The sequence below is a fragment of the Thunnus maccoyii genome, chromosome 1 (assembly GCF_910596095.1).
Source record: "Thunnus maccoyii chromosome 1, fThuMac1.1, whole genome shotgun sequence".
NCBI classification, from domain to species: domain Eukaryota; kingdom Metazoa; phylum Chordata; class Actinopteri; order Scombriformes; family Scombridae; genus Thunnus; species Thunnus maccoyii.
Genome location: NC_056533.1, coordinates 11829359 through 11852202, shown reverse-complemented (window position 1 = coordinate 11852202; position 22844 = coordinate 11829359). Strand labels below are relative to the sequence as shown.

The window sequence follows — 22844 nt, the reverse complement described above, 5'->3', positions numbered from 1 at the left end:
TTTATAGTTACAAGGCTCATGGGTGTTAGCATACTGCATATTCTCACAGTTACACATGCACACGCACACACACACTCACACACACAGGCACACAGAAAACGAACGAGGAACAAATTGTTCATGACCTGAGCTCAACTTGCTGCACCAGAGGTAGCCAAACCTGTCTTCAAGGGCGCCTTTATCAAAGTCAGTCCCCCTTTTCACCTGCAGATTAGCGCACAAGGCTAAATGGCCTGGCTAGGCCGAGACCATATCTCCATTCACATAAATGAAATACAAATGGACTATATATATCTACAAAAGAAAATCTTTTTTTCAATCCCTCTTATCCTAATACCTTTGCAAGTATGCAAGACATTTTTCTTTCTTTTTTTCCAGTCAAAGAGAGAAACTGTTTGCCCTCCATCCGGAAGTTCAGGGAGTCACCATCCCAGGGGGTTTGTGGGAATGCAAACACACTGCTGCAGTTGGCAAGCCACCATTCACTAAAGAGTTCAACAGGAGCCAAAACATTTGTTACGGACTCATTTCATTTCCTGGTAGAAATGTCCAACACTGCAAGGCAAATGTGAGAACACGCGTTTACATAGGAAAGCTCAAAGGAAACCAAGCGTCAAGCATTTCCCCCAGCAGAAACAAGAGTGGCGTTGAAGCTTTTGAGGAAAAAGGTGGTGGATTTTGAAAATATGGGAGAGGGAAATGGTCAGCTAATATTGTTGCAATGCAAAGTAAAGGATAGCATATGGTGGCACAGTTAACTAGTTAATCTAGTTAATCCAAGTGCCTTGAAACCAAATGTTCACAGGCGCAATTCCCTCAATGTATCCATCAATGGAATCCAATGAAATGGAAATGGCAGAAGCTGAGCACTGGACACTAAATCTGTTCCTGTTGGGTGTGGATACAAGCATTAAATGTGAATGTAAAGCACATCTAACCTAATATTCCTTGTTGCACACCCACCTTTCAACTAGCAGCCTTGCATTTCCCAAGATGGCATAAAGATTTTACATTTTCTATTCCAGCTCTCTTGCTGTGTGCACAGCTGAGCTTTATTCAACATTATACTGACTACATAGGAGTGTGTCCAGAGGCGTTTCACAGCTTATCCATATTTAAGGCCTGGAACTTACTGGCAGGGCTTAGCCCCGGGCACACGAACAACTCAGCCATATATATACAGGAGACATGGCAGTCGAAGCGGCCACTGTTGACCATTTATTTATGAAGTCAAAGCTCTGTGGCAACAAGCTATCCACTCTGAAACAACTTAAAGCGCGTATATCCAAGCTGAATATTTCATCTCTGGATCGCTACTCCTTTAGAGTTTTTGTCAAAGTAAGAAGTGAGGGGAATGACACGGGGCTAGCGAGAGAATAGAAAGAAAGAGAGGACACTGCAGGTGATGCAAGACCACTCTCTATCCCAGTCAAAGTAAACAGGTGAAGCTGGGAAAGCAGGAGGAGGAGGAAGGGATGGGCGGGAGAGTGGGTGCTGCTTACAGGCCTCTTCAAGGTCAGAGGAAGGAGAAGCTTAGTATTCTCTCTCTCTTTCTCTGTCTTGTCTTGAGCTTGCGCCGGCTCATTCTTTTGTCTCTTGCTTTTTCTGTCTCCCTCCTTTCCCAGCAAAACCTTGTTGGAAACTAAACCAGAACCTTTTATGTGCCGAGTGGAGAAAAAAAAATGCTTAGGGCGAGAGAAAAAAAGGGCCTCAGAAAACAAAATGTTGTTAGGCATAGATTTGACATCATCCAGAGAATCTTTCCATCTTTAGAAAGGACTCAGTCTGTTATAAAGTCAGGATACAGAGCAGAGAGCCCCAGCCCCCTGAAAATGTAAATGCACACTATAGGCAGAGAGAGCAGACTTCTTCTCCCTTCCTCTCATTCCACCTCCCCCTCCTCCGCCTTCACTTTGCTCTCTTTCATTTTGATCTGTCTATCCATGGTTTGTGTGTGAGAGGAGAGGCGGCTGGCAGGTGGCTGTGTGCAAAGGTATTGAGGCCTATGAAATATTTACCAAAGCAATAATGACTCCCTGGACAGAGTGAGTGGAGGAAGAAGGCGAGGGGAGTGAGGGGGAAAGAGAGCAAGAAGAGAGAAATAGGAGAGTGAAGAGTGCCTGTCTTCTTTTTTTTGTCAGAAGCAAGGATGAACAAAGATGAAGGAGTCAGATCTGAGTCTTTCAAACTTTAGTTGTTGTCTGAATAAAGAAAGATTAGTGGTGTCACATGATGGTGCTGAAAATATCAAAGCGTAGACAGCAATGATAAATTAAAAATAAACCGCAACGGTGACATTTGATCCATTTTCATGACCTTTGATAAAAAATAAAATAAAAACAGTAGAGTTTTGGAAATCAACTTCAAAAAACCTGCAGCAGTATGCTTCAAAATGATAATTTCTTACTTTAAAATAAATGCATACTTAACGTTTCATCAAATTCATGTAATGTGAAATATTTTAAGCGGTATTCACTTCAGTTTTTTCATAAACACTCAAATTCTTTTTAAATAATTTCTGTGGTGTTATGCTTTTCTCAATCACCTGTTAATCAAATCATGTGTAAAGTGCTGTGACATCTTTTTCCAAGATTCTTTTGTTCATGAAACTTGACTTTCTAGGCAGGCACTCCAGGAACTCTTTTGTCAACTGCCCGGTTCGTCTTCTATGCTCTTGGCAGAAACAAGCGCAAGGTTTCATCCATGTCAGAGTATCTTCCAGGAAACACTCAGCACCACCCAGCAGTGTGATGAAGCAGGTGCTTCCTTGACTTTGATTTAAGTTGAGTTATTAATATTTGTTGTATCAGCTTTAGATACAGAATAGCAAGTTGGACAAAGAAATTAATTTTAAAAATCTCTTTGTAAAGGAAATTAGAAAAACCTGAAACTTTTCTGAACTTACACACACAGACAGACGGACACACAAACTCTACTCGTAATATTTACTCTCTCCAGGGTGGTTGGAGAGCAAAACTTCTCAGACAGTTGCCCCCGTGGTGAGTCTTTAATGTACAGACCTCCTCTTGTTTGCATACAGGACCCGGCATCATACTGTGGGCCAGTTTGATCCAGACAGCCAGCAGAGCCCACTCCAGATGAGACATTGGAAGGAAACTCCACTGCGGTGCTGCTGTTTTCCCTTCATAGCACTACCAGGATGCTGGGGTGGCTCAGAACAACAGTGAGTTCTCTAACCTAAGACTCTGGGTTAAGGATGGAAGGAAGGACTGCCTCAGTGCAGCATGGGTAAGGGGTCCGTTTGGATGTGTCTACAATGGGAGTGAGCCACAGATAGAGAGCAAGGGTTGGGACAAACAAACATGAACCTTTGCACCATTTGACTCTGTATGAGACTGCCACAGATGGGAGAAAAAGTACTGGACTACGTTTTCTTAGTGCAAGCACTGTTACCTGGGTTTAGTGAGTTTTCTGTCAAAAGAACTAAAATAGAATTAAACTAAATCAAATTTCACAAAAGGAAGTAGAAGATTAGCTTGCAGAAAAAGTGAACTATTATTTTCATGTTAATGCAATTTGTTAAACTGCTAAATTCAACTGGGTTTACAAGATAAATCATTATTGGGAGAAGATATGGGGATTTTTGTTTTTTGAAACCAAATCAAAGATCATATAACTTATAGGAAAACCAAAATATCCACCTGATAACATGGATAATTTGTTTAATTCAAAATATTTACAGTAGTGCATTTTCAGTTGTCTCAGTAGTAATTAACCCATTAATCCTCCCAGTAATAATATGATCTGCCCTCTGAGCTACAGACACCAATCAGTAGCAGTAAAGGCCAATAATCAGCTCTTGTACAGTTACTTTTAGTAGCTGATACTGGCATCTTCCCACCACTTTTCCTGCCATTCACTGACTTAGCAGGGAGCTCCACTGCATGTAAGCATGGAAGATTTATGTCAGAGTGCGAGTATGTGTCCACAACATGACACTCCCTGTGTACTCCCTGAAGCGAGAGGCTACACTTCCTGATCAGCAAGCCTGACACACTGGACAGCTGACCTTTGACCCCTCATTTCACCTGAGTCGCAAAGCGACCCCACAGCCCATTCTCTGGCTTCTGCAGGGTCGCTGGGGTCACAGTTGACACAGCAGTACTGTGTTATGCTGAGCTATGAGAGCCACCACACATCAGCACCACCCCTTCACTCAGGAAATCAGTGTCAAACCAAATGGACTATACAGCCGTGTGTGTAAATGTGTGTGTGAGTGCCTGCAGACTTCTTTTCCTTTTTCTTCTTATGATTCTTGTTATAAGAAGTATAATAATGATTTTTATGTTATTATTGTGCATTTGTGTATGAGTCATTGTGCGTTGACGTGTGTGTTGACATGTATCGAGCTTCACATGAGGAATTTCCTTCATTCTGAATATTGATTTTTCTTTCTTCTTCCACAAACAGTATCTTTATTAATACAAACATTAATTTCTTCCTATGTAGATATTGCAAAACTAAGAGGAATGAGAGGAGGGAGATGGATAAAAAAGATCGAATGCCTTTTAGAACAAATGCGTCATGGGGGCCATTCCAAACGAGCCCATCTGTATGATCCGTAATTGATCAGGGTGACAGAGTGTGGTGTGGCAGCGCTCATGGGCCACATCTGACAAACGACTAGACACGACCTTAAGAGCTGACCTACACAAAACTTGGAGAGGGGGAAAAAAAGAAAACAGAATGAACATACAGGGAAGCCTAGGAGAAAAATCTATGCAGCTGAAGTGAACCGCATTTCGTCTGATGAGCGATGTTAAACAACAACTGGACCGGCGGCCAATTACCATGATTGGAGTGGTGTGCCTTGTGAGAGCCATCGAGAAGGAGACAGAGTTAGTGGAGAGGTAGAGTATCACCACCTTCTCCTCCATTGGCCACAGGGGCCCAGAGCTCATTAGCATGCATGCTTTTACAGGCCTGGCCAAAGCAGTCAATGCTCTCCACTTTATTTATTAGTAAATAGAGACAGATGGCGATGAGGAGGTTGTATCGACTACCCATAGCCTTTTAAACAGGAATCAATGGTAGGGGTGGAGCACTGAGATGGGGGGCATTAACTCACTAATACAGCCTTATGAGATGAGCCAGGATCGTATTGTGGCCTCTGAAGCGCTCTGTATTTTCTCAGTCTGTATGTAGTATAAGCAGCTTTCTTTTTGTTTTGCTGTGGCAGGGGTAAAAAGATGACTTTACTGGTGACTTATAGGACCTGACAGCTGTCAACATATTTATATGTGGATGCAATACACCATCGATCTCATTGATTAGCTGAGCAGGCGTGTTACAGGCTTTATTTTAGTGACAGAAAAGCAGTAGAGTGTAGCGGGGCGCGGCCGAGCGGTAGCTTGGATCTCAGATCGAAGTGGGCATGTGTTGTAGTTGTACATGACAAGATGGGAGGGTCTTGTAGCCTTCAGACTGACTAATGTACACACACATTCTGATGCATATCCACACACAGAGTGCAGCTTACCCAGATATGGGTGAGTCAGGACAACCCACAGACGCTGTTCACATTAACATTAACAGCACGTGCTGACTAAATTCATCCTACTAGTGGTTATTGATTGTGGGGGTGTTTCTGGGGTCAGTGTATGTGCAGTAAATGTATCCATGTTTTAAGGAATGGAGCGAGAGAATGGAGGAGAGGGAAGGTAAATAAAGCGATGGGGAAGTGTATTTGTGTTGGAGATAGAGCGAATGGGTAACACTTTACTTTAACCTCCTCTATTTAGAATTTATACCCAGTAAACCTTTAATGAATTGTTTGAATGAAACTTTAATGTTGTTGTAAGCAGATTGGAATGTTTATTAGTGGAGGCTGGTGTATAAACAAATAATCAATAACAATATGGTCAAACACAGTTGTAAGAATTTAAAATATGTCTTCATAGAGGAAGTTATAATAGACAAAAATCAAAAAATCAGTCAAAAAAATTATCCTATCCTTATAACTGCTTAAAATATATATTATGGTGTGCTATAAATCCTTTCTTTATTTTTACATGGTGCTAATAAAGGCTAAATGGAATGCGTTAAAGTAAAGTGTAGATAGATAGATAGATAGATAGATAGATAGATAGATAGATAGATAGATAGATAGATAGATAGATAGAAAGATAGATGTGTGGAGCACACAGAGATCATGTCTCGCCTCTGACGTGCAGCGAAGGCTTGCTGTAGAACTTCTGTCAGAGGTCATCTCCATCATCTATATTAATAAGTCTTTATCATCTCCCAGCACTGTCTGCCAGCATGCACTAACCACAGTCCAACACAGAACAACTCACACCCCCCACCCCCCCCAATAACCCCACAGCCCCCTGCACAGGGACCGGCTGAGCTGCAGTGAGCCAGCGCCTTAAACCACCCACTGCCGAGGCAATTAAGAGTTTAACCTGGATGCAGCCCGGGGAATCCAGAGAGAGACTCCAGTCAAATAGAGCAAGGCTGTGCAGAAAGAGAGGCAGGCAGGAGGAGGGGAGGGAGCGAGGGAGGTAGAGGAACAGAAAAGTCAGGTGAGGGATGTACAGTATGAAGAAGAGAAGATAAGCGGAGAGAAAAAAGATCCTGCAAGAAAAAGTGAGAGAAGGGAAAGAATGGATGCAAAGCAACAGGAGAGCAGGGATAGAGAGGGAAAGAAACATGTCTGAGTACACAGACTGAAGAATGGCAGAGGATGGAGAGTGAGAGAAGCTGGCGGAGGCAGAGAGAGTGAATCTCTGCACAGTGTACACAGCACTCTCCTCCATGAGAAGAAGGTCACCAGCTCTCTCTGAGGACTCCCTTAAATAAAGTCCCCTATCCTGCACTTTTCTGGGCAAACAACCTCCTCTGCTCTTTATTAACTAAATATGAAGGGACTTTGACCGGGGGACAAAAATTCAATATTTTTTCCCCACCAAATATTTAAACCAAGCAAATAAACAGACAAATAAATAGATCTCCTCTGCCAGGGGAGAGAGGGCCAGCCATTCCCCTGGATGTAATTTGACGGCCCACTTACTTGGAGGGCCAGAGCCCAGTGCTACTCAGACACTCATTTGAAGAGCTGTCAATCAAGGGGCAGCAGCGTTGGGGATATGAGCATGTGTGTGTGTGTGTGTTTAGGAGGGCTGGCCAGCAATTCATCTTCAAGGTTGGAGCAGATATAGTGAGCGTCTCTCCTGATGAATGCATCACACCTTACTACATTTTTTCAACTATACCTCCACCCTCCTTTTATCCATCCCTTCTACTCTTCCACCAAACCTATTAAACTGTCTTAACTCTGGCCCAGTATTCAGAGCTTTATCCCGTCTGTCTTTTGGAGATGCATTAAACATGGCGGCCATGTAGGAGTAGAAACGTGAGGTTCCTTGTCTCTGCTAATCTGCAACTGATTAAGATTTTAACAGCTTGTGTGAAGGCCAGTGTGCCTCTTACTCCTAATTTTTACACCCCTTATCCTCCTGTGTACCTGTCTTTTCTTTTGTTATATTCTTCTTTTCTGGTTCTACAACACTTTTCCTTGTTTTATGTTGATCTACAGCTTTGTATCCCTTTTTTGAAGTATCAGTCTCTTGTCTTTATGTTTGTGCTTTTGTCCATTTGTCACATGCAATATATCAAAGGGATTTTGACAAAAACTCAGGGAAAAGTGCATCTCACCAGTACCAGTCTGGTGTTTGAAATTACACTGATTGGAAGTACAGTTAAAGAAAGACAAGGTGACATATTTGTCACTACTTGCCTCAAGGTGGAATGCATCTTTTATTGTGTGGTATTTACTGTTGCTTTGTTCTCCTTCTTCTCATCTTGTGCTACTAAATAAAAGAAACTGTCCATTCCAGAAAAACAACAGCATTATTAATGGTTGTGAACAGTAATGGTCAATGCCAAAGCAGGAAGAAGGGTGATGTTCTTTGTAGCCCAGAGAGAAGTTTCAGGGAAGAGGTAGATTGTCACACAAAGTGCCTGACTTCAAAACATGAGACCATCAGTTGACAATGACTCCACAATCTTTCCTCAACCACATAGCTTTAGTTGCTTCAACTAAAATACCTGTGCTGATCTTTTCTTTTCAATTTATTCCTTCAGATTCTTCACATTCTCTAATGTTGTCATTCCACAAGTAGTGATGGCTAATGAGAGATGATTGACTTCTTCCCCTCCTCTTTCTCCTCTTGTTCTACCCTTCTTAAGAAGAAGTGATGCTAGCCTAAGCCTTTTCTCTTTGCTGCTGGGTATGGGTGGAGGGGTGGAGGAGGGGCTGGAGATATCAAAAAGTCCTTTCATCCATTTTAGATGAGATGCAGATGACTCAATTATGCCTGGCCTGACATCAAGACCACTTGGCGGAGAAGCTGCTAACACTGGAAAATGATCCATTTAATCCCACTGATATGAATGGCAGGGCGCTAACTGGGCCTGCAACGGTAAGAGAGTGAGACAGGTATGAGCAGAGATGCTTCATTGCTGCTCTGAAGAAACAGGGATCAGTGTATATGAAGGGTGGGAATGTGAGGAGGGGGATGAGGCAGTAGCAGGAGGAGAGTGGATTTAACGATGCTATGTGCAGCATGATAGGTTCATAAAATTAAGTAAGTCCCTTGAAAAGCAGAAAGAGAATTGGAAGTAACATGAAGTTGCATGTTACCTGACAGGCAAAACTGGCTCCTGTTTGGTGTTGTAAATCAATCAGATTTCAAAATGGCACAATGCAACATGTAAAGCCAAGAAAGGCTCCTGATCTTCTTGCTCAAATCATCTGTTTACAATCTAGTCAATGTAGTAATGATTAATATTTTCACATGTGTGTGAAAATTTCTACAAAATGCACTTTAAAGGGAGCTCCTTTGGATTGGACTGTAACTGAAGGTATGGTGGAACGCTGGACCTGAAGTGTACAAAAAGCCTCAGATGAAGATAAGGAGTGAATGAGAGAAATGGGTCAGCCACTTCAGACTGGAAATGAAAGATGGAGTGAGAGAGGGAGATATAAAGAGAGCGAGGTCCTGCAGGACAGATGATATCAGGGCTGCTGGTCACTAGAGCCAGGGCCACAGCAACGACCCACAAACATGCTCTACATTTAATCAGACCGCTGTTTGATCTGCAAAGCCTTTTCCCTCAAGACCTCCCTCTACACTCTTCTACCATACACACACACACACACACACACACACACACATAAATACATGTACACACACATCATGCCATACCCTCTGCTCATCAGAGCAGCTCAACTGCCAGGATCCTGACAGCAGCAACATCAGCATCAAGACTTCACCATTGCTTCACTTTCACTTTACCAAGTCTAATACTGAGTGAACTGGGGGCCAGTGAGCATGTCAATATTGGTTTGCAGGATGAAATACTGCAGTTTTTCAAAATCAGGAGGAGAGGAGAGGAGAGGAGAGGAGAGGAGAGGAGAGGAGAGGAGAGGAGAGGAGAGGAGAGGAGAGGACAGAAGAGGAGAGGAGAGGAGAGGAGAGGAGAGGACAGAAGAGGAGAGGAGAGGAGAGGAGAGGAGAGGAGAGGAGAGGAGAGGAGAGAAGATTTGTTTGAGGGAAAATGACTATAGGAATATATGTAAAGAAAGAAAAAGGTTGTTACATTTTACACATTACATTTTAGCATTTTAGGATTTAAGCATCTGGTCGATTTCTTGATGAAATTGAAAATTTTGATGAAAAAATAATGAAAGATTTGGGGGTATATCTTGATCAAACATAAAAATGTTAATAATTGCGCAAAATCAACTATAAGTGCTGACTAGAAATAGAATCTGTGTTTAGATGTTACTATATCTTTATATTTCTGGATTGCATACAATTTTATTTAAGACACCATTTCATCAAGATGCCTTCATTTATGCTACATTCTACATTAAACATGACTTTGTAAGGAAAATAAGGAAGAGTGATAAAGGTATGATTCAATAAACCTTATTGAAAAATACAATTTTATATGTAAGTCAGATAGAAGGAAAATGTTTGAACATAAAAGACAAATGATATCTGCAATTGCTATCTATTTTCTGTGACCTTGATGTCTATGTGACCTTTAGTGTAATTTACAGAGACAGAGCAGTCACTGTGTGTGCGCTGCCTTGTATTTACACTGACTTTTGCGGTTTGCCTTTTTAATGACCTTTAGCGCAATTAACAGTTGCAAAACATTAGGGCCGGTGTTGCTTCACATGAGGTCAATCAAGTCAGCGTTTTGTCAGTGCTGAGTGGTGTTTGTCTGCGCTGGTGACAAATGAGTGCAGCCCATCCCACTGCTGACAGCCGCCCCAGAGCTGCGATGCTATCTTCAGCTCTTCAGCCTGCTTCTACAATTACTACTGCCTCTCTGGCCTCAGGGCCTCCAACACCAGCTTGCACTCTGGAACCCGAGACACACTACATTACACACATCGATTCATTTGTACAACAACATTCTCACAGAGATGTCTATAATCATTTACACAAATACAGTGGAATGTATTGTACATACACAGAAGACCCAAAAAATAAGTACAGTATACACAATCTTCATTACATAACATGCCAAATATATCAAGCTTCCTCAATTCTAAATGTGAAATAAAGTTATCCTTTACTGACATAGATAGAATCATTTTTCATCGAAATAACATAATAAATCTTAATCATCGCTCTATAAATTGGATATAAAAACATCTTGACATTTGGATGGAAATCCATTTTCAGATTTCATTTATCTGCACTACAATCAACCCCAACCTTATAGCCATACACCGAAACATTTGACTGGGATATGACCCCAAACCAATACCTTTCTCCACCACACACCTGGTTATTTTATCTCTCCTTGTGCCTATTGTTGGCCTAATTGAAGGTGGCTTGGCTGGTTGGCTGGCGGCTGACCCCAGTCGGAACAATGCATACCTGTGGCTCTCACCAGCTCTGTGTAATTGTCTCTTCAAGTGAGGCCCTTTTCCAGTCGGCCCCTGAGGGGTAGAGCCCTCCACACTCATCCATCACTCAGTCACTCAGCCACTACAGGAAGTGGTTAACATGGGCCACCTCTGGGATGGCGGTCCAGTGTGGGGAGGAGGGGCGCGGTGGTGGCTTGAGGTTTTGGGGAGAGACATACAGAGCATTAGCCATCACTTCATCACTGGGAGTGACATCACTCAATCAATCACCCCATCAGTCAGTCTGTTGTAGCAGTTGTTTGCTCTGCTAATCCAGCTGGTTCTTTTGAACTTTAGAGAAACACAGAAAGCAAGAAGCAGGTGGTTAAAAAAACAGGACCTGATGCAAAGGTGTGTTGAGTGAGAACAGATGTAGAGAAACTAAAAAGTTTTGTCTTTAATGTCCATTATATATGTCTCGGAAATGGAGGCTGCATGTGTAAGTCTCCTGTCCACACTTCTTTGCTTCCATGCAGAAATGAGCATTGACCTTAGAGGCCAAACTGACAGAACAAGCCTCAACTAATTCAATAAAAAGCCTTGAATTATGCCATATTGGTGCAATATTATAAGTGTTTAGTGCTAGTGACTAGATTTCTGAGATGTAAAATCAAAAATCTCTCTTTTTCATTGAAACTGGATGTGAACTTGATGAAAGTATAGACAGCATAACCATAGTGAGTAGCTTGAGGTCAGTAATGATGGAAACCCTGTTTGTTATTGAAGATTTTATCGGTTGCGGAAAGCATGAGTATCATGCTAGTCATATGTCAAGAAGTTATTTGTTATCTCTGGGATCATGTGTTTGGTTATGTGTGTGTGTCCATGTGTGTATCTGTCTGCAGCTAATCTCACATACTACTGGACCCATCAGCCTAATATTTTTTGTGCACATTTATTACTGTATGCTCAATGACCTCTCGTGTTTGCAGTGATTCACAGTTTTTGATAAATCTATTTTATAACGCTATTGTTTGCTCTGGTTTATTGACTGCAGACTCCTCACTCCCCTTAACCAGCTGGTAGTAGTGATCAACAACTGCTTCAGTTTGGAATCTTGTTTCCGCTAGGGAAGCAATCATGTCTTGTTGTCACATTAGATCAAATCGGTGCCAAACTTTTGCGACAAAGCAAAAGGCATTTCCGACAATCTGCTAGGCTAAAATCAAGGCTAGTCTGTTGCAGGCCACATTTTGGCCTTTGTCAAGGTTCAAAAACTGACATCCATAGAAAAGCTTGGTCTCATCTCGAACTGGAGCATCTGCAGATTCATTTCATACCCAATATGTTATGATCCACTAAAGATAGGCATAATACAATCTGAATAAATCCCTATTTTTGTTATTTTTGCCACCATCTTGATTGTACACACCTGGCGGAGATCTGCACTCTACTCAGTGCACTCTTCTAGTTATATCTGTTATTTATCTGCTTTTGTTTTAACCTAGGTGGAAAAACAAATGTTGTTTGCTCCATGGAGCAATGGATAGTAACTTGAAGGCATTTGACAGTTCTATATGTATTTCTGTAACTGACAGTGGCACATTAAATTGTGCAAATAAAATATTAAGAATTATTTGTAGTACTATTGTACACATAAGCACTATTTGACCTCAGTCTGGCATGGATATACTGTTCATTACTGTCCATTTTCTTGCCATCAAGCTAAAAGGCATCTGGCGAAAAAGGTCCATTCCTGTCCTATTTATCTTGATCAAGAGAACAATTCTGGAGAAAGGGTACTCCAGAGCACAGTAACTCACCTCCACCACAGTGGGAGAGTAAGGAGACACAAGCATGCTTGCATGGACTGACTAGGTTTAGGGTCAGGTAAAAAAAAATGAGGAGAAATACAATCAATTAACATTTAACCTACTTAAACACTTATACATTCATGTATGACGGAACTATTGTACATGTTTTGTGTGTTATTCACCAGAAATTGAGTAAGTGATGGACACAAGCACACAGAGAACAGAGGGACACAGGTCGTTGGATAAAACACTGTTTTTTATTTACTGCCATTCCTATTGCTTCAGACAGACAAGCTGTGGTGCAGGGAGCACAGAGTGATTCAAACAAGTCAATGCTACTGCCGATCTACAAACAAATCTCTCTGACAACAACAAACAACAGAGGCGCGGCAAAAGAAGAAGCAAGAAGAACAGCTTTTGGCAACCATTAACATCTTGGAAAAAACTTCAGAAGTAAAAAAAGGAGTGCATTCTGCATTTTTAATAGTAAACAGCGTCTCTACTTCATCATGAACTAGATAGAGAAATAAATCAAACGAGGAGGGCTGCTACACTGCTTTGACGTCGGCCCCCTTTTCCACCCTTTTTAGCTTTTTTGAAAGTGGATTTTGTCAGAAGCGCCGGATCTTTCTCTCGCTCTCTCGGATGGCCCGCAGCATTACAGGGGAATGTGGTGCTCTACACACTTTAAGAGTAATTAAAAGCGATTGAACAGCTGTTTATGAGAAACGGCGGTTGTGTTCCGGGTCATTCTATCAGAGCTGCCTTTCATCAGAGCAGAGGCAGAGGGGCCCCGCTGCTAGTCTCTGTTTCTCCATATGCACATCTTCAAGAACAAACAACTGGCAGGCTGCCTACAGGCTCACACACACTATCACATTCATACACACGCACCTTCATGTAGACACGTGGGAGAGCGAACATGCACAAACACACAGGCCAACGACTGATCACACGTATATTCACATGGCTAAATGTACGCATACGAACACACACATACACGCTGTCACACATCAATATGGCACAAGCACACCATCACACCGTAAACACTGAACGACATATTCTTCATGTTCTCCGTTGGGTGACATTCATAACTTTCTTATCATTATCTTTCTTTGGTCTCTTTAGGCTCATTCCACTTCTGAACACAATAAAAGGGATTACACTATACACAAGTGAAGAATGCAATATCATGAGAGCAAAGTGAGTTTTTCTAACCATTCTACACTGTACTATAACACTGTGACAAGTAGAAAGCATATATGTATGTACTGTACTGTGACTACTGAGAATGAGTCAATCCATTGATAAAAGCATGTCTGGGTTACATGAGATTAAGTAACAGAGTACACTGAAATAATAAATAGTTACACAATGTATGCTAACACTGAAATGCAGGTTCCACTTATGTTTTGTTAGACCGTTGTGACACTAGTAGCTTGGTGCTAAGCTTGCGTTGTTAGCATGTTACTGAAGCACTATTCTTGCTATTGTGGTGGTCTGGTTTTTCCTTCCAGCCAAATCCAAGATGGGGTGGCTGAGATGCCGGGGATCATCTGGGTTGGTGAAGGGTGGAGTAGGGGGGGAATGTAGATGCCCCAATCAAAAGGAAATCAATCTTGGTGTGATCAAAATGGAGCTGTCTTCGATGGTCTGTCCTCATCACCTGATGTGGGGCCATTCAGAAAAGCTGGTGGGGTTTTTTTTTCCCTTGTTTTTCTTTCATACTCCCTCTATCCATCCTTCACATCCTGTTCAAGGAAATAACAAAAAGAAAAAGCCAATGATCAAAATGCATCTTGGCATCTATTCACAGCCTTGCTACCAACAAGTGTTTGAAATACCTTAATGGAGGCCTTGAGGGGCCCAGGTTACACACCAATTATGATCAGCTAAAACCACAACAGAACTCACTTTGTAACATGTAATGAATGGGACAGTTCATATATAAACACTGAATTATTACATATTATGTAGTGTGTACGTGTAATTAATCTGTGACATGACTTGCCGAGTGGTTTGGCAGAGTTCTGTGTATGAAAATTCAGGGCCAACCAAAGCAAGGTTTGATGAAGTCCTCAAAGCTGAAAAAGTGATTTTGAAATGAAATGTAACTTTTGGAACAAAGTGAAGTCATCTACAATTGTTTATTTAATTGTGTCATGCTCCTTTTGGTCCTAAGTGGCCATTTAGTTTGCTTTGGACCAGCTACTGTGCATGTGTAGCTTGGCATACACAATATGCAACATACAGTTTACATTTCTTATTTGACTCTTCACACATTGGCCTATAAGTAATTATGTCAGTATTCATGTTTGTGTGTGAATTTATGTGACAGTAAAGGGATTATACATGTATACATGCATGTGTATGAGAGACTAATATAAAAACATGCTATGGATGCAGTCTGTTTACAAAATGACTATTATATCTTCCGAAAGTCACCAACAACACACCACTTGTGAATTAATGCAAGCATAAGTATGTGTGTACACAAAGTGTACATAAGAAAAATTCTAACATCTTTTTCCACTTTAACATCTTGCGCCCACCTCCATAGCAGTGACTCCACTCTGTTGATGATGTCAGCCAGATCAAAGGGCAGTGGCATGCTGGGGTCATCCACACCCCAGAAGGGCCGGTCGACAGGGGCCTCCTCAGGGGGTAATGTCTGGGCCAGACTCGAATGGCACCTGAGGCGACAGGACACAGGAAACAAACGCACCCATTAACTCCTCCCTCTCATCAAAACCAACTGGTAGACTCTCATCAGCATCAGGACACGTGGTTAAAGGGAAGGTCTCTGGTCACTCACAAAACTTGCCAGAGACATTGACAATACCATCCTGGTAGACTATAGAAAAGGGAAGCCTCTGGGCCTACTTCAGGCATACTCACACCAAGCCAAAGATGTAGTTAAAATGCTGTTATTGGTTAGGGCATATCACAGTTAAAAAAAATATCACCAAAAGGAGAACGCTGATGCTGGTGTAATCCTGGCCACTAATTGTCTATATGAGGAATCTTGACATTCCACTCTGGTTGACTCCTCTTTCTAGCCACACCCTGAGGAAGTCCCACTGTGGGTATAAACCAGTTGGTGTTCTTTTGGTGATATTTTTTTAACTTTGATATGCCCTAACCAATGAAGGCATTTTAACTACATCCTTGGCTCAGTGCGACAGTGCCTGAAGTAAGCCCAGAGGCTTCCCTTTGTCTGTAGTTGACCAGTTTAATTTCTAGAACACCTTGCATCACCTGGAGTTTACTACTTTATAACCATGAGCACGCGGTATTTCTCAATGTTGCTTTTGTGAACCGTCTTCATAGAATTTGGTAATTCTAGCAATGCAAATTAATATACAGTAAAGCTAAAAGTTTCTTCAAATTACTACAACTTCCACTGTGGAAATCATTACAAAAATCAGTAAGTGCTGCTGGTTGACAACAAGAGGGGTGTGTGTGTGTGTTAACTCATCCCTAAACACACAGTGGGTGTTGTGTGTTTGACCAGGAGGCAGTCGGCCTGTGTGTTTCCTCTTGTTTTTATGACTCCTAATAATACTGGACCCAATTAGACCCTCCAGGATGTGAGAGAGTAAGTGTGTCTGTATAATATGTGTCTGCACACGTGATGTTGTTTGTGGAAAATTGGCAAAGGCGACAGTGAGAGATTTATTTTTCTTTTCTTTTTGGGTAAATATTTTTTCCTCCACATTATTGTTAAATATACTGATATTTTATTGAAATCAACATTGATATCATTGATATTTATCTGTCTTGCACTTCCTTGCTTTGCCAATACTTTTCTCGATGAACTGAATTAACTGAATGTGAGAGAGAGGGTAGAGAGTGATAAGTCAGGAAAGTGTTTCTAATGCAATAAATAGCTGCAGGAGTGTCAGGCTGATGAGGCACCATGATATAAACTATTATGATTAATGCCCCATTCATCTTACACACATACAGACACACCGAGCAGGATGCTTTCACAAGAACATCACTCTCTGTTGTTGCAATCCTGACAGAGCAGTGAGAAATCCAGCCTTCTCATGTCACTGCATGATTTTTATATGATTAATAATCTGAGGTTAGTTGTAATTTCTACAGTGTTTGGAATCCCTACAGACCTTAGCCACATCTTTTGTCACGCCAGTGTAAATATTTACTGCGGTGACTCTGCGTTTCGCCCCGCTGCCTGTCATTGTAAATCTGCCCTCCCTTTGCCTCTTGACAGACGAGAATGACCCCCTGACCTGGAGGTGCAAGAGGGAGAGGTGGAGGGTGGCATTTGTATGTTGTGTGTGTAGTGTGTGTGTGCGCGCTTGTGAGTGGTGGCCGAAGAATTTCCTTCTAGAGGCCAGTGATACTCCCAACTCAGTCATATCCTTTTACCCCATCCACACCCTAAAAACCTCAAACAAACCCCTCACACACAAACACGACCACCACCATCTTGTGGCTACTGGCTGAAGCAGGGGATGAAGAGGACAGAGAGACGAAGAGAGGGATATGGGGGTCGGTTATGGATGAGATGAGGGGATGTTAAAGTTGTCAGGGGACAGCCAGCGGCTGCCACAATTTGTGGTTATATATATTCACCGGAGCCACTTAATGTTCGACTGGCTCTCGGCCTAAGTGCTGCATTTTGGTGCGGTTAGCCCTTTAAAGAGCTGCTGCATTATGGTGGTGAGGAGCAGCATTAACATCCACTGTTCTAATATATCTTCTGCGCTCTGGATCAGGGCCTGATAATAGCATCTGTTAACATGCACTAAGTACCATTATGTAGCACATCACTTCATAAATAATACGATTAGGCGACCTTGGGGCTTTGCGACGAGCCGTGTGTTTAAATGTTCTCATCATTTATTTAGGGTGCGAATTAAAGGAAGCGCCACTTCAGAGGAGGAGGAGGAGGAGGAGGAGGAGGAGGAGGAGGACATGGCTGGCATACATATCTACAGAGTGTGCAAGAGAGAGAGAAAGTGCTAACTGACCCAGACAGCACACACTCACGCACACACAGCGTGGCTCTGCTGACATCAGCTTGAGGACACCATAGGCCAAGGGAACCCAGGCCTTTGATTTGGTCTGATTAAGTATTCATGCAGCAGGGCTATGAGAGAAAACACTCGCCTCTTTTCTGCTGCCCTGACTCATAATGAAAGGCTACATACCGTAAAAACCTGATCAGCCACCTTCAACAGAGCTGCTGAATTTATCTGACAAGGGATCTTGCAACATTAGCTTGAAAATAGAAGGCTCCTGGTTTACCACAGATATAAAAGATATCAAGACTGGAAGACTATCAAAGATAATATAGTCCAGGTAATTCAGCACACACTTTTACACAATCTACCACTGTTCACAGAGTACCGTCCCTTGACTGCTAAAATGGAACCAAACAAAAAGTCAATATCAAGCGAGGTGCCTTAAGCTCTCCAGGGCTCTTGTTAGAAATTCAGTGTAAGCCACAGTGGCGTACAAACAAGGCTCACCAAAAGACTTTCCCATGGCAAAACAGCCCACCTTAAAGTTAAGGTCAAAGACAAAGAGGTGTGTGTGGGGGGATGAGGAGGGAGGGTATATGTTTGTGAGTCCTGGCTGTTCCAATGGATTAACCCCAGACAGATATGGGCCTAACTATCCCATCTGGCGCTCGGTCAAGAGAGATTGGCAATACAATCACTCATTTCAATTTGCCCTGAAACCTTATAGCCTGGCAGGCCCCCACTCAAATGGTATGCTAATGTGAAAGGTATCTAAGATTCTATTGCCTCTATTCCACAGAGGCATTTCCCTCCGAGCAGCACAGTGCACTTGAACTGCGGCTGGGGCGGGAGCTCCACGGCCCTCGCTTCAATAAGGGCCGGAGCCCCCTTTGCGCTCAAACTAACCACTTTAGCTAAAGTGAGTGTTAATTATGGACAGGCAAAGCAGTCAATAAAAGGTTAATGTAAAAGTCAAAGGATAAATTCCTTTAAGCATTGCATCATTCCACCATCTCTGCGACCAACACGCTGCTCGCAGGTCTCCTAATCAATACGTTTTACTGTAATGCGCTCCCCATCGATTTCCTCCCCCTTGGTCCACAGTCTGGGCTTCATCACTTGGTTAAAGAAAGGGAAGGGAGAGGGAGAGAGAGGTAGGGTGAAGAGAGAGGGAGAGAAAAACGAGTAAATAAAATGATTAACCTCGGTTTCACTTTGTTGTTTCACTCTTAGTCTCTCTCTGAAAGGCTTGTTAGAAGAGTGCAGGGTGGTCCAATATCATCACTGCCATCACCACCATCCCAACCATTACAATCATCAGCATCATCAGCTCACTCAATCTCTGGCTGGTGTGTAATTGTGTAGCAGTACACTCAAGCAGGGCCATACATTAAAAGGCCCTCTGCTCTTAACAGGATGGAAATCCGCCTAATAGACAACATCAGTGCTTCCGACTCATGCAATTACACTGATAAATGCACAATTGTGTCAGGCCAAGTGAAAAAGAACCCAGAGAACGCAGATAGGAGACAACACTTATTGCATTATTGCTACAGGAGGTCATTTGTAACCTCATGGGACAAGACAGCTCGGGCGGCTTGACATCATCTTAGGACATGGGTGGAGTCACGGCACGCTGATGCAAAGCTTTTTGGAAGGGATTTTAAGAGGCTCAGACATCTTTTCTAAACTTGATGTGGTTCACTTGCTTTATGGGGGAGCCACGCAAATGACCTTTTTGTTGGTGCAATGTTGAAAATGTATTGTCTCTATGAAATATCAGCATAGTACCTTAGACAACAGCCCAGACCAGTATCAAATCCACTGAATACACCTTACGAATTTACCTTATAAACCAGTTCATTGTTTATTGTTTATTATCTGTTTATATGGATATACAGAAAAACTTAAAGACTAAAACTTTTGCTTGATAGATTATGTATTTGTGGCTTCAACTGCTTGAATATTTTGTCCATTGTTGTATGGTAATAAAAAAGAGAGAGACAGGAGCTAAATGATTCATTAGACAGCTCTTGTTTACAATTTGAACACGGTAAATTAGGAATCATCTGCAAAGTATGTGCCATGCCCTACGCATTACACTGTTACACGGGACCAAAATAAAGCTTGTTTGAAAGAGCAATGACGCAGAACATCAATCAATCATCTGTGTCAATTTTGAGATGTATTATATGCCTGTACTGATCATGGAAGCGAAATACCTCAGATCACCTGCTTCCTCATGCTCTGCTTGCACTTCATCTGACTCTCAATCCTGTGCAGGTGTGAATTTTTATGGTCTTGGCAACCCCAGTGCCCTGATAGCTGAGAATGCAATCAAACAAGTCATGAAAAAACAGGCATGTGTCTCATAAATCAGCCTACCCCTGAAGGTAAGGCATGCAATCCCATCCAAAGGAGAGAAAGAAAGAAGTATATTATCCATGTACATTCTGTATCTATACAATGTTGTGTAAGAAACGAGCAATTGAGCACATCTGTCTTTGTATATCATACAGTTATATAACAGGTGAGAGACAGGTAGCATTTATCTACATACTTAGCTTTCTACTGCGTTGTGCAAGATATTACTGATGTCATGAAGAGGGCAGTATGATACGGACACATTCAGAACAAGACCCAGCCTGTGAGGTGTGAAGCTTGGGATCTCAGCCTACACCACCCAGGACTCCAAAGGTCCTGTGAACTCTCAGGGCTGTCCTCATTAAAGCCCAACCAGCGCCTCAGATCCCCACCCACCATCCCCGACTCCCATTATCCCAACCACTGCCACATTCAGCATTAAATGTAAAGTGGTGCAGAATGTGCAGCCAGCCAGCCAGCCAGCCAGAAAGCGTGGGCAGGGCCGTGTCTTAACCGTTTCCTCAGGATCAATCAAATGCTATTGTGTCTGCAGACAGCTGCTGACTGTACACTTTGTGAGTGTGTGAGGTGGGCAATTGTGGAGAGAGAAACAGAAAGAGAAGGGGTGGGGGGTGGGGGGCGTCATCAAATACATGACATATGTTCCTTTCATTTTGATTCCCTCTAAGGAGTCTAGGCTAATAAAACTAACATCTGATGCACTCTTTTTCCCTTTAATTAATGGTTGTGGAAACCATGCAAAAATGCATTAGCAAGGAGGGGTGGGAGACGAGGTGGGTGCTGCTTGGTGAGTTCAACACTCCCCCCCACGTGCCACCACAGCTCTGCTGCTGCTGCTGCTGCTGGGAACAATGATTTTGTCAAGGAGCACGGGTACCTTTGGGGTGGGGCAACCCCTTCCTCAGACTCTGTGAGGTCTCCCTCTTGCCAGCTGCAGTCTGGGCTGCTCATTAAACCACATGAAACAAATAAGGCTCGTTACTGGCATCTCCAGCCAGTCGGGAATGCAGGGACCCAAGTTTGCATTGGGTCCATGTACTGTATGTAGAGTTACTTGGAGTTTATGGCAGCCACAGAGAAGGATCGTCGTACCTGCACAGCCGCTGCTTACCTCACACCCTGAGTGTTTGATGTGGCTTGGCTGGCTGCCCCTTCTAGAGGCACGGTGAAACAGATGTAACTGAAAAACACACACAAAGCTAGGTAGCCTCTAAACGCCATCATAATTGGAGGCAATAAAACACTATTGCAGTCTGGAAGTGCAAAGGAGGCAAGCCCCTGTACTACAGCTACCGCTCTCAAAAACCAGGTGGACGTCCATTAGGTGCTTAACAGCGTAACAAATTACCGAACACCCCGGCCTGCTCCTTCTCCTCCTCAGGCTCTGGGATGGAATGTGGCCTAATGTCAACACAGGCGCAAAATTTACGAGCAGACAACTATTGTTCAAATGCAATCAGGTTCTAATAAAAAAAGAGGCAGGAAAAGGACAAACAGATAGGGCCCTCCTGGCCGTTTACTCTTCCGACAAGGGGTGGAGAGACAGATCACCCCCTTAGGCTTTGGATCTGTGTAAGTGTGTGTGTAAGTTTGAAAAAAAGAAAAAGAGTTGGTGAGTGAATGTGTGTATTTGAGAGAAAAAGAGTTTATGTGTGGTGTGCTCCAGGCCGAATAGGGAGGAATGAGGGTGACTGCGGCTTTTGGCCTACTAGCCACCTGTGCCAGGCTACAGGCTAGCTCAACAGAAGCAGCTGGCTTGAAGGAAAAGTAAAAAAAAAAACACACAACAAACAACAAAACAAATGTTTACTCTAGGGCCTGCCAGTAACACCCCAAGGACAACACTATGCAGTGACGGACGCCTGGCTCAACACAACAACCCTCTCCATCATCATCCCAAACAAGCCACATGTGGCAAAATACCAGTGTGAAACATTTTTGTTATATACATACAAAACTAATTAGAGTTGGTTTTAAAGAGACACTGGCGTTTTTCCTGATGACGCTGTTTACTGAAAAAATTGAGCCATAGGAGGACTTGATGACGAGGGTAAATAGGTTACGAGCCTGCAAGTGACTGCACTTCTTCACAGCTCAGCGTTGGAGGGCTGTAAATCTGCTGTTGGGGAATCAGGAAGAGGGTTACTGTGGCGCTGGGAGCACTAACTCTTAGTTTTCCAGGGCAAAGGCACGCTGTTGCTGTGAAAACTTGTTGTTCTGGGAGAGTTCCTGTAAAACGATCATTTTTAACTCTCATCCCTCCCTTCCACAGCATGCCCCCTCCCTCTTGGCCAAGCGTCATTGCCTTGTGGGCATCATTTGAATGGTGCAATAATGCTGGTGATGGATGAGACTTGCCTCGACAGCTATACAGCCGAGCCATTGGACGGCACCTGACCCCAGTCACACGATAAGGTCGATCCAACATGGGCACAATTCCCACCTGTCTTCAGGTGACAATGGCAGGGTCAAGCTGGCCCAGCTAATTATAGTCTATTGTAACTTCAATTGCCTAGTTACAAGTCATCCTTCTTGCTCCAGGGGACATGGTGTTAAGTTCTGAAGCCTTTGTGTAAAGCTAAACTGTGAGATAGAAGCTTTAAACTGTTGCACAACAGATATTAGGTTTCAGAAATATGTATGTTAAACAGTTTTACAAGAGAAAAAATGAGACGTTGAATTTGCTGTTCCCTTAAGCAAAGCACGGAAACAAACGAGCAGGGAAAAAGCACTGTTATGCCATCCTATGAATAAACGTGA

The 22844-nt window shown here is 42.8% G+C and overlaps 1 protein-coding gene across 4 annotated transcripts in view; it reads right to left on the bottom strand.

Annotated features, from left to right (window-relative positions):
- Window positions 1–12943: 12943 nt before the first annotated feature.
- fto (FTO alpha-ketoglutarate dependent dioxygenase) overlaps window positions 12944–22844 on the bottom strand; it is a 121284-nt gene continuing 111383 nt past the window's right edge. The window contains exons 9-10 of one of the 4 annotated variants that reach the window (XM_042406647.1): window positions 15258–15398; window positions 12944–14456 (exon numbers count right to left, since the gene is read on the bottom strand). In XM_042406647.1, coding sequence (XP_042262581.1) covers window positions 14450–14456; window positions 15258–15398 — 148 coding nt within the window. In that variant the 3' untranslated portion in view covers window positions 12944–14449. Of the gene's footprint in view, window positions 14457–14515; window positions 14790–15257; window positions 15399–19921; window positions 20025–22844 lie in introns of those variants that run through there. The other 3 variants (XM_042406639.1, XM_042406666.1, XM_042406656.1) reach the window with 3 other exon arrangements.